The sequence below is a fragment of the Bison bison genome, unplaced genomic scaffold (genome assembly GCF_000754665.1).
Source record: "Bison bison bison isolate TAMUID 2011002044 unplaced genomic scaffold, Bison_UMD1.0 scf7180017864180, whole genome shotgun sequence".
Lineage (NCBI taxonomy): Eukaryota > Metazoa > Chordata > Mammalia > Artiodactyla > Bovidae > Bison > Bison bison.
Window position 1 is genome coordinate 2,173,397 of NW_011494752.1, and position 12,589 is coordinate 2,185,985.

Sequence of the window (12,589 nt, forward strand, 5' to 3'; positions counted from 1 at the left end):
TAAAATACAATAATGTAAGTTTATTACATCAGTATCTCAAAATGTTTCACTAGAGAAATTTTCAAACAAATGCCAGAGTAATTAGAACAGTGTAATAAATCCCCACACATCCACTTCCCAGCTTCAACAAATAAGTCATACCCAAACATCTTTCATCTATATGCCCAACCTCTTTCTCTCTCTCATTATTTTGAAGAAAATTGAAGACATCATAACATTTGACTTGTAACTAATTCAGTAAGTACATCGAGCGCAAAGGTCATGTTTTTTCCTGACTTAACTCTGTGTGGCGTCTAGAACCACAATGTCTACAAATACCCACAGTTCCTATATGTCATCCTTCTCAACCAGTGAGAGCAGGCATCCCAGCTGAGAGGTCTGGGAACGTCTCCATCTTCCCCCCTCCACCAACACACCTCTCCGAAATTGCAGACTCTGAAATTTCGGTATTTGTAGACATCAGGGTTTCCCATCAGCTTCTCCATAATGGGAAAAAAAATTGAAAGTCCTCTGGAAACTATAGCACTTATGACAGCTTGCCAAATTATCAGCCATAATTAAATATTAATCATTAACGCCCTTAGCAAAGTCTATCTCAGAGGGCAAAATGCACTTTACTTCCTATTAGTTACGAGAAAGTTGGGATCTTAAAAATATTTATTTACAGATACAGTCATGCAACAGACTGGAAAATCAAGGGCTCTAAACTCATGATTTGTATATTAAGAAGAGTTAATAGGATCTGTATCTAGTCCTTAAGTATAATTCAGAAAAATTAATTGTTGTGAAATACTAGACTGATTTCCTATGGTCGCATTATAAGATATAATAATCTGCCAATATAAAGCATAAAACTTGGTGTAGTAGAGACAGCAAATTCTCCTGTCCTTACACAAACATGTGGAAATCTTCTAAATATGATTTTTTCTACTGCAACAAACAAGTAGGTTGGGTAACTGAACCCATATTAATAACCCTACTGTATCATATTTTAATTTAAAGGTAAAGTCTCAAAAACTTATAAATACTAGCCAAAAATCTGTGGAATAACACATAGACAAAGTTATTTCTCCAAAAAATTAAAAATTATTTTAATAATTTTCGTGAGATTTTAACTCTTTCACTTAAACTAAGTTGGTTCCAGTCATAAGGAAGAGAACAAAATTTTCATGTTTAACCACTGCACTTTATATTCCTTTCTAATTATAAAACTCGATTTAAATAATGTGTCTGTCTACTTTTATCACATATGCTAGTATATGAAACTCTTAGCTGAAACTAACTCAGGGAAAAACTTGTACAATTTAAACAGTACACTGTCCCAGTGACTGCAGTCAAACAACCCTTTCCCTCATGAAACAACAACAAAAAACCACATTATTTGTGCGAATACACATATATAAAAAGAACCCAGTTCATGAGTTTATAGAAAGTTCCTCATTGCAGATTTTAGCTGGGACATCCATGTACAGGGTCATTTTCAGCTCTATAATAAATAGAGTATACAGTCATTTTCGGTGAACTCTCAGTGAGTGTTGACTGATGCATATTTGAGTGGATAAAAATGTAAGTAAGAACTGTCCATACATATACCATAAAGTGCATGAAATAGGTTTAACTTGGTCTTATAATGTTTACTTTCATAACTGAAGTGAAGTCTAATACATAGTATTATTTTAAAATATATGACCCAGCAATCCCACTACTAGGCATATACCCTGAGAAAACCATAATTCAAAGTGATACATGTACCCCAGTGTTCACTGAAGCCCTGTTTATCATTTCCAGGAAGAACCTAAATGTCTAATGACAGATGAATGGATTAAAATGTGGTACATATATATATATAATGGAGCATTGCTGCTGCTGCTGCTAAGTCGCTTCAGTCGTATCCGACTCTGTGCGACCCCATAGGCGGCAGCCCACTAGGCTCCCCGTCCCTGGGATTCTCCAGGCAAGATCACTGGAGTGGGTTTAGTCATAAAAAGGAATGGAATTGGGTTATTTGTAGAGATGTGGATGCACCTAGAGTTTGTCATAACAGAGTTAAGTAAGTCAGAGGAAAAAATATATATATTAACACATGTATGTGGAATCTAGAAAAATGATACAGATAAACCTGTTTATAGGGCAGGAATAGAGATACAGACAAGGAGAATGACATGATGTGGACATGGAGGGGGGCGGGGCAGGACAAACCGAGAGATTATGTTTGATGTATGAACACTACCATGTGTAAAGTAAGAACTTGCTATAAAGCATAGGAGGCTCAGCTTGGTGCTCTGTGATAACCTTAAACAGGTGGGATGGGGTGGGGGCGGGGTGTGTATATATATGTATCTGTATATATACATACACACATGGCTGACTCACTTCACTGCACAGCAGAAACTAACACAACACGGTAAAGCAATTATACGCCAACAAAAACAAATGCAGTATACTGTTTATAAGAGAGAAATAATATTGTATCATCTTATTTTAGATATTTGCAAAAAAAAATTCAACTTCAAAAGTAAAAAAACTATTGGTTTCAGAGAAAAACAACAACAAAAACAACAACAAAAGCAAGCCACTAATACAAGTAAATTCCAAAATCTTCAGAAAGAATGTACAAGGACTTTGTATGTGCCTGTTCTTAGGGTTTTTTTGTTTGTTTGTTTGCTTGCTTTAATCATATGCAAATCTCAGTTCAACTCAAGGATCAGGATTGAATCAATGAAGATTTTTCTGTGATTTTCCCAATCGCTTCCATTTAATGTGATGAAGGAAACAATTTAAATGCTTCAGGGGAACTATGAATTTTTTTGGTCAGGGAGTTTGAATGAGATGGAGCAAACAAATTCCGTTCCTCGGATCCCCACTGGGGAGAACATACCCCCAGCTCAAATGAGCATGGAGGTCAACACACCTGCAGTGGCTTCCAGTCCAATCGTGCAGGCAGGGTGTAGCCACAAGGCACTACACACACTCCCTCCTGTGCATGGAATTGTTCTGCTCATGCTGTCAGTATGGAGACGTGGGAAAGATCTGGCTTCTGCGGAAGCTTCTGCAGGTGAAATCCACTGAGGATTTTAGGAGGGAACAGCTGTAGCTTTAGGATGGCTGGAACAGAGTCTGTCACACTGTGTCACGCTGACCTTACCCAGGGAGAGAGATTTCCCCATTCACCAGGTCAGGTGCAAAATACTTAGAATAGTATCTATTCTAAGTTTCTAGAGAAGACCTAAAGCCAGGCAATGACAGAGAAAGCTAATCTCTTTATTTAGTCTTAGGACATTACAACTGGAGGTGGGGGGAACTTCAATTTCATCTATCCACCTCAGTTCAGTTTAGTCGCTCAGTTCAGTTCAGTCGTGTCCGACTCTTCAAGATCCCATGAATCGCAGCACACCAGGCCTCCCTGTCCATCACCAACTCCTGGAGTTCACCCAAACTCATGTGCATCAAGTCGGTGATGCCATCCAACTATCTCATCCTCTGTTGTCCCCTTCTCCTCCTGCCCTCAATCCCTCCCAGCATCAGGGTCTTTTCCAGTGAGTCAACTCTTGACATGAGGTGGCCAAAGTATTGGAGTTTCAGCTTCAGTTCAGTCCTTCCAATGAACACCCAGGACTGGTCTCCTTTAGGATGGACTGGTTGGATCGCCTTGCAGTCCAAGGGACTCTCAAGAGTCTTCTCCAACACCACAGTTCAAAAGCATCAATTCTTCGGTGCTCAGCTTTCTTCACAGTCCAACTCTCACATCCATACATGACCACTGGAAAAACCATAGCCTTGCTAGATGGACCTTTGTTGGCAAAGTAATATCTCTGCTTTTTAATATGCTATCTAGGCTAGTCATAACTTTCTTTCCAAAGAGTAAGTGTCTTTTAATTTCATGACTGCAATCACCATCTGCAGTGATTTTGGAGCCCAAAAAAATAAAGTCTGACACTGTTTCCACTGTTTCCCCATCTATTTGCCATGAAGTGATGGGACCAGATGCCATGATCTTAGTTTTCTGAATGTTGAGCTTTAAGCCAACTTTTTCACTCTTCTCTTTGACTTTCATCAAGAGGCTTTTTAGTTCCTCTTCACTTTCTGCCATAAGGGTGGTGTCATCTGCATATCTGAGGTTATTGATATTTCTCCCAGCAATCTTGATTCCAGCTTGTGCTTCTTCCAGCCCAGCGTTTCTCATGATGTACACTGCATATAAGTTAAATAAGCAGGGTGACAATATACAGCCTTGACGTACTCCTTTTCCTATTTGGAACTAGTCTATTGTTTCACGTCCCGTTCTAACTATTGCTTCCTGACCTGCATATATCCACCTACATTCATTTAATTCATTTCCCTGAATTATATCTCCAAAAGTATAAGTTTCTTATTCCTGCTTTAAATATTTGAGATTTTGTGGTTGTATGAAGTATTTTAATTGTCTTCTAAGATATGACCCTTTAACAGGATAAACTTAGCCCCCAAAAAAGCACAGAACAGAAGAGTGACTTATCAATACCATTGTTCTCATGCAAATCAAAACCACAATGAGATATCATCTCACACTTATTAGAACAGTTATCATCAAAAAGACAGGATAACAAGTGCTGGTGAGGATGCGGAGAAAAGAGAACACTGGTGCACTATCGGTGGAATGTAAATTTGTACTGCTGCTGCTAAGTCGCTTCAGTCGTGTCTGACTCTGTGCAACCCCAGAGACGGCAGCCCACCAGGCTCCCCCGTCCCTAGGATTCTCCAGGCAAGAACACTGGAGTGGGTTGCCATTTCCTTCTCCAATGCATGAAAGTGAAAAGTGAAAGTGAAATCGCTCAGTCGTTTCCGACTCTTAGTGACCCCATGGACTGCAGCCTACCAGGGTCCTCCATCAGTGGGATTTTCCAGGCAAGAGTACTGGAGTGGGGTGCCATTGCCTTCTCTGGTAAATTTGTACAGCATCTGTGTAAAACAATATGGAGTTTCCTCAAAAAAATTAAAAATAGAACTACTCTCTGATCCAGAAATTTCACTTCTGGGTATATATTCAAAGGAAATGAAATCACTGTCTCAGGGATATCTGCCCTCTTGTGTTAACTGAAGCATTATTCACAATAGCCAAGATGTGGAAAAACCTAAGTGTCCATCAATGGATGAATGGATAATGAAGAATATAAGAACATGTAGCATCATGGATAGACCTTGAGGGCACTGTGCTAAGTGAAATAGCCAAGAAAGACAAATGCTGCATGGTATCACTTACATGTGGAACCTTAAAGAAAAAAAAAGTCAAACTCATAGAAAAGAGAGTAGAAAAGTAGTTGCCAGGGGCTGGAGAGTGGAGGGATGAGGTCAATGGAAGAGGTTGGTAAACGGATGCAAGCTTTCAGTTGTAAAATGAGTAAGTTCTGAAGACCTAATTTAAAACATGGTGACTGTAGTTGATAATGCTATACTGTATAATTGAAATTTATTTTTTAAAAAGTAGAACTTAAATGCTCTCAGCAAAAAGAAGAAAAGATTTTTTTTTTCATTTTTAAACATTGTTTTTTGTCACTAGCGTGACTTACTATTAGGTACACACATCTTTCTTTTCAGATAAATTACTTGCGGAGATTGCAAACATGCTTTATGTGGATGTTAGGATGAAAGAAAATGTGCCACGGCAGGTGCAAGGGCTAAAACAATACTTTCCAGTTTCCCTTTGTTTCCTCTGTTGAAAAAAGAAATCACTCCTGAAAAAAGCCTCTGAGAAAGGCCTCTAGTGGTAATTTCTGGAATGGTATTAAACAGATTGCTGTACAAAGGGGAAAGAAAAGAGGCAAGGCAAGGTGGATTGTGGTGTCAGTTGTAAAGCGACATGTCAGAGGAGGAGGCGTTTCTCCTGTGAGTTCTATAAAAGGTAAGCTCATCCGCGACCAAGAGACGGACTCTGCTCCATCCATCCTGAAGCTACAACAGCTGCTTCCTCCTACAACCCCCAATGGATTTCAGTCAGAGAAGCTTCCACCGAAGCCTGAGTTCCTCCTCCCAAAGCCCTGCGCTCAGCATGAGCAGCTCCATATATAGGAGGGGGGTCGCACCCAGCGTGTATGGAGGGGCTGGAGGCCACGGCACCCGCATCTCGACGTCTAGACACTTGGCAAACTATGGGAGCGACCCTGCTGGAGGAAACCTGTTTGCTGGCAATGAAAAGATGACCATGCAGAACCTAAATGACCGCCTAGCAAGCTACCTGGAAAGAGTGCGGTCACTGGAGCAGTCCAACTCCCACCTTGAACAGCAGATCAAGCACTGGTATGAGACCAACACACCTAGCGCCGGTCGGGACCACAGTGCATATATGGGACAAATCAAAGAGCTGCGAGACCAGGTGAGGCAGGACACTTCTGCTTTCTTCCCCACTGTCCAGCTGTATCATATGTCAAGAAGGGCATATATGTTGGGTGGTCCAAATGGGCACTGTAAAGCAAATTAGGCTTAAATGCCACATCTATAAAAATGGCATATTTTTATGTCTTATATTTTATATTTTACTGCTGGAGAACCTGACTAAATAGGATGACTTTGTGTGTGTGTGTGTGTGTGTGTGTGTGTGTGTGTGTGCACGCGTGCTTAGTCACACAGTTATGTCCCAGTTTTTGCAACGCCATGGACTGTAGCCTGCAAGGCTCCTCTGTCCATAGGATTCTCAAGGCAAGAACATTAGAGTCGGTTGCCCTCCAAATGAATATGCCCTCCTCCAGGGGATCTTCCCAACCCAGGGATTGAACCTGAGTGTCCTGCATTACAGGCAGAATCTTTACTGTCTGAGCCACCAGGGAAGCTCCACAAGTGTCAGAATACTGGATCATAAATTTCAATGATAAATGATTCAAGGTGGTAATGGGGATGGGGCATAGGTCTTAATGATATCTGGGTTTTTAAATACTTTTAAAATGTTTAATAATCTGATCATCATTCATTCACCAAGCAGTTCAGAAACCACTTCAACAGTCATATAATGTTTTATTGCCCCAATTCAAATTTATTGCAATCATACCTGCTCCCATGTCATACCAGAAAGGTGGAGTGCTCCATTTTATCAATAGCGTGGAATAAAAGAAGACTTTGCTCCTAACCGAAGATGTCAAATGTGACACAGAACACTTACTCTGTTTTAAAATTCTTATCTAATCAAGAAAATTGTTCCTTTCATTTTCATTTCTATCTTAACATTCCTCTTTCTTTAGAGCAAAGGCCACTTACTTGCCAGCAAGTCTCTCTTTTCTTGCATTATATTAAACATCAGTGCAATTTGATTCTGATTCTACAGGAAGTTACTTTGGGATTTCTGGAACTGTGGGGATGTGAAGGCAAAGGTGTTTAAATTGCCCTTCTGCCAACAGCTCATTTTTCTCAGGCTTTCACTAAAATATTCAAAATCAGCCAACCATTCTCCCCTAGCCATCGCATGATTCATGTTTATGAAGTTATTTCAGGCCATCCTGAACACATAGGTACAGCCAAATGTTCCGTTTACCTGAGCAGGCCCAGTATATGAAAGAAGACCACTCTCTCTAGGACTAGATCTACACTAGATCTACTGAAAGAGACATGCCTCTGTAGCATCTTTTACAAGCAGACTTCTGATCTATATGCATCTTAGAGGATTCATCCATTAGGTAACCACTTCTTAAGATCAGGGATGCCCAGTGCCTACACAAGTTAACACCACATAGCAAGTGTGCATTCATTCAGCAAGTATTTAATAGGCACTAAGTGCTGGCACTCGGAGAAGGCAATAGCACCCCACTCCGGTACTCTTGCCTGGAAAATCCCGTGGACGGAGGAGCCTGGTAGGCTGCAGTCCATGGGGTCGCTAAGAGTCAGACACGACTGAGCGACTTCACTTTCACTTTTTACTTTCATGCATTGGAGAAGGAAATGGCAACCCACTCCAGTGTTCTTGCCTGGAGATTCCCAGGGACAGGGAAGCCTGGTGGGCTGCCGTCTATGGGGTCGCACAGAGTCGGACATGACTGAAGCAACTTAGCAGCAGCAGCAGCTGGCACTGGGGAATATGATGGTGAACATAATGTGATTTGTGTGCTGTGCTTAGTCGCTCAATCATGTCCAACTCTTTGAGACCCCATGGACTGTAGCCCACCAGGCTCCTCTGTCCATGTTGATTCTCCAGCCAAGAACACTGAAGTCAGTTGCCATGCCCTCCTCCAGGGTATCTTCCCAACCCAGGGATCAAACTCAGGTCTCTCACATTGCAGGCAGATTCTTTACCATCTGAGCCACCAGGAAAGCCCTAATGTGATTTAGGGGGAAACAAAGATGGACAAAGGCAACATTGTCCCACATGGAAGGATAAAGGGAGGGCTATGTAGGGCTGTGAAAGCACAGGCAGTTCATCCAACTCTGTTTTGAGGAAACCAGTGAAGGCTTCCTTGAAGCAATGATGTTGAGGCTGAGAGGAGGGAGGAGCTCACCAAGTGAAAGGGGCTAAGAGGAAGGTTCTAAGCAGGAACAAAGACAAGGCTCTCAGTAAGGTCTGATGGCTCAAGTTGAACTAAGCTCTTCATTTGTAGTCATAAGGAAACTGACCAAACCCTCAGGACTCAAGTTGCATTTTATGAATCTATTGTGTTAAAGCTCCAACCCAATATTTCTCCTTTCTATTTTCTTTTTTATTTTATTTTATTTTTAAACTTTACATAATTGTATTAGTTTTGCCAAATATCAAAATGAATCCGCCACAGGTATACATGTGTTCCCCATCCTGAACCCTCCTCCCTCCTCCCTCCCCATAACATCCCTCTGGGTCATCCCAGTGCACCAGCCCCAAGCATCCAGTATCGTGCATCGAACCTGTGGCAATCCTTGGGATGAACATCGCCTTCAGTTCAAGAGAGGCTGTATCTGAGGATCAACTCAATCATTTTAGACTTCTGTCCAGTTGAAAATGTCACTCTTTCTGGTGTATTTTCCAGATTAAAGATGCTCAACTGCAGAATGCTCGATGTGTCCTACAAATCGATAATGCTAAACTGGCTGTGGAGGACTTCAGGCTGAAGTAGGTTCTCTGATACCATACTGACACTTTATGAAAAGAAGGGCCTTTCAGTGGTCCTTCATGACACTTGACTCCCCACAGCATTGTTGGCAAAGGAGCTCCCACTGAATAGTATCAGAACTTTGGAGTTAAAAGGGTGTTAGAAGCTTTCTGATCTATCATCAGGACTGGACTTCTCCCCCAATAGTCCTAAGATACGGTCACCCAGAGTGTAAATGAACACCTCTAGTAATTACTACTGTTCTCCTTGGTCAGCTCTGATTGCTAGAACATTCTTTTTTAGTTCTACCTTTTCACCTACTGAAACTAATTATGCTCTTTGGAGTAATAGGAAGGCAGTTTACAACTTCCCTTCTGCCTGTACCCTTTTGTTATCTAGCGAGTCATTTATCTACACTTAGTGATTCTCTGAGTCATCCATGTTCCTTCAAGTAAATGACCGAGTTCCAGGGGTGGCTCTTAATCCTTCCTGTTTGACAGTGTTTTACAGTAAGGTCTGACCAACCAAAGAACCAGGTGGATTAAAGCAGTTCAATTTGTGTTCACTTTCTCACATCACATTACATGCGATCAGAGCTGTTCCTCTTAACTGCTTCCACACTAGGGCTTCCTCATCCTGAATTTGTACAACACATTGGCAATGAAGAGTCTTTGGTGGTTTAAAAGCACAGCATTATAATGCTATAAGGGATCAAAAAGAAAGAAATGAGAAAGCAGATCTGGAAATTAAAGCAGTAAAAGTTCATTAATTCCACTCAGCATCTGGGAGTCTCATTGCATTATCACTTCTTTAAGCTTACTATTTTAATAAAAATGGGAATATATAAGATCATAGAAGAGAATGCATGAATTTTTAAGATAATTCACTTTAGATGCATCTTTTTACAAAGTAATAAAAATAAACTGGTCATGTGCATTCATTAAGTAAATCTAACTAACCATTTTTTAGTTAACTTTTTATTTTATATTGGAGTGTAGCCAATTAACAATGTTGTGATGGTTTCAGGTGGACAGCAAAGGGATTCAGCCATACATATACATATAACCATTCTCCCCCAAACTCTCCTCCCATCCAGGCTACCACATAACATTCAGCAGAGTTCTCTGTGCTAACCAACAAGTAGGAACTTGTTGGATATCCATTTTAAATACAGCAATGTACATGTCGATTCCAAACTCCCTAACTATTCCTTCCCCCTATCTTCACCCCTGGCAACCATAAATTCATTCTCTAAGTCTGTGAGTCTGTTTCTACTAACCATTATTTAATATCAATAATGTGAGTCTTTTGCTACCACAGTAATTAGAGCAATTTTTTAACTTTTAAAACAATATATTCCAGAATTCAGGAAATTTTAAAAATAATTTCAGAGCGGTTATTTTACCAGTTACTCCAAATCACAGAGATGACACTATAAAGCAAGTGATCTGAGCCCAAGGTTCTCCAGAACATTTTAAAATGTATAGAGACACAATGATGTATTGAAATTGAACTCTTCTTATACCACATAAAGATTGATCTTATTATCATTTTAAGATCATCTCTTCTATAATGGCTTAAGAAGAACTCAATTATCTTTCCATACTACTTAATTCACAGGTATGAAGCTGAGCGGGGGATTTGCCAAACAGTGGTGGCTGATCTTCATGGCCTGAAAAGGGTCTTTGATGAGTTAACTCTAACGAAGGCAGACTTGGAGATTCAAATTGAAGAGCTGACTAAAGACCTGCATCTCCTCCAAAAAGAACATGAGGAGGTGAGAAAATATTCAGAAGCAGCATTGGAAATGATAGAATGGCTCTAATAATAGTGAGGAGGAGGAGGAAAAAGAGGAAGATGTGGTGATTGTGGTGGTGGTGAAAAAGATGACAATGAGATTGATATGAGCCTTAACATCTTTTCAATATGGCTGCTGCCAGGTTTGAATGACTTGGAGCAGTCTCTGGACCATAATAAGCCTTAGCTAAGTTGTTTTATTTCTCTATTACTCATCCCCAAGGAAAGAAGCCTTAAGATTTACTATGTCTTTTCTGCATAGCCTCATCTGAGAATGTACTTCAGACTATAATCAATCGGAATTTTCACCCCTGTAGGAAGTGAGGAGCCTACGCGCTCATCTGGGCAATAATGTAAATGTAGAGGTGGATGCTCCTCCAAGCCTGAACCTTGGTGCCATCATGAATGAAATGAGGCAGAAATATGATGCCATGGCCCAGGAGAACCTTCAGAAAGCCAAAGAACAGTTTGAGATACAGGTAATAGCATAATTCTAATGGGTAAGCAAACGTGAGGATGCTGTCTTCCAAAAACAGATAACTCATTTCCTTCCTTCCTTCCTCTCTCCCTCCACCCCTCCCTCCATTCTTTCCTCCCTTTATTCCTTATTTTCTTTCTTTCATTCCTTTTTTTTTTTTTTTTTTCATTTTGGAACTTTAGATTAATGATCTGCAACAGCAAGTCACAGTGAGCACTGAAGAGTTAAAAGGAACCAAGGATCAAATAAAAGAGCAGAGACACACCTACCAGGTCCTGGAACTAGAGCTCCAGTCCCTTCTCAACATGGTAAAGCACATCTAACGTTCAGCTCTCACGGGGTGTGTGTTTACTAAGCACCTGTGTCAGGAACTCTGGAAATGCAAATACCTATAAGAAATAATCCCTCCCTTTGCAGAGCAGTCAGGGAAACACATCAAACAACTGATGATAATGAAAAGACAGAAAGAAGTCAAAGTAAAGGACAAGACACTGCAAGAATGCAGAGGCCAAAGAGAGTTGGAGGATGTCACAGGAAAAGTGGCATTTGAAGTAGACTGGAAAGAGTAAGGTGCAATTTTTAATTGGAGAAGAGGGGTCAAGACATTCCAGGCTAGGATATCAGTCAGCTCATGATGAGTTATGTTGCGGTAACAACCTTCAAATCACAATGGCTTACAATGACTGTCACTCAGTTCAAGCTCACTCTACTCACCACACAAGTCAATAAATCAGAGTCCAGGTGTTGAGACAAGGAATAAAGACTTTATTTGGAAAGCTGGCACACTGAGAAGATGGCAGACTAATGTCTCAAAATAACCATCTCATCCGGGGTCTGCATGCCAGTTTCTTTCATAGAACAGAGATGGGGAGGAGGTGAGGAAACAAAGTAAAAAGGTCATAAGTCTTACAAATATCTCCCGGAATGTTTAGCCTAGGGAAGGCTGTTAATTTCTTCTTTCTTGTAGTCATTTACATATGGGTGGACGGGGCTTCCCTTGTAGTTAAGTCAGTAAAGAAGTGAAAGTAAAGTTGCTCAGTCATGTTCAACTCTTTGCAACCCCATAGACTGTAGCCTGCTAGGCTCCTCTGTCCATGGGATTCTCCAGGCAAGAACACTGGAGAGGGTTACCATTTCCTTCTCCAGGGAATCTTCCTAACCCAGAGACAAACTCAGGTCTCCCATATTGCAGGCAGACTCTTTACCATCTGAGCCACCAGGGAAATCAGTAAAGAATCTTCCAGTAATGCAGGAGACCCGGGTTTAATCCCTGGGTTGGGAAGATCCTCTGGAG

The 12,589-nt window shown here is 40.8% G+C and overlaps 1 protein-coding gene across 1 annotated transcript in view; it reads left to right on the top strand.

Annotated features, from left to right (window-relative positions):
* The first annotated feature begins 5,901 nt into the window (after positions 1–5,901).
* KRT20 (keratin 20) overlaps positions 5,902–12,589 on the top strand; it is a 10,490-nt gene continuing 3,802 nt past the window's right edge. The window contains exons 1-5 of the mRNA XM_010842588.1: positions 5,902–6,349; positions 8,958–9,040; positions 10,641–10,797; positions 11,135–11,296; positions 11,478–11,603. Of these exons, the coding sequence (XP_010840890.1) occupies positions 5,960–6,349; positions 8,958–9,040; positions 10,641–10,797; positions 11,135–11,296; positions 11,478–11,603 (918 nt within the window). The 5' untranslated portion in view covers positions 5,902–5,959. The remainder of the gene's footprint in view (positions 6,350–8,957; positions 9,041–10,640; positions 10,798–11,134; positions 11,297–11,477; positions 11,604–12,589) is intronic.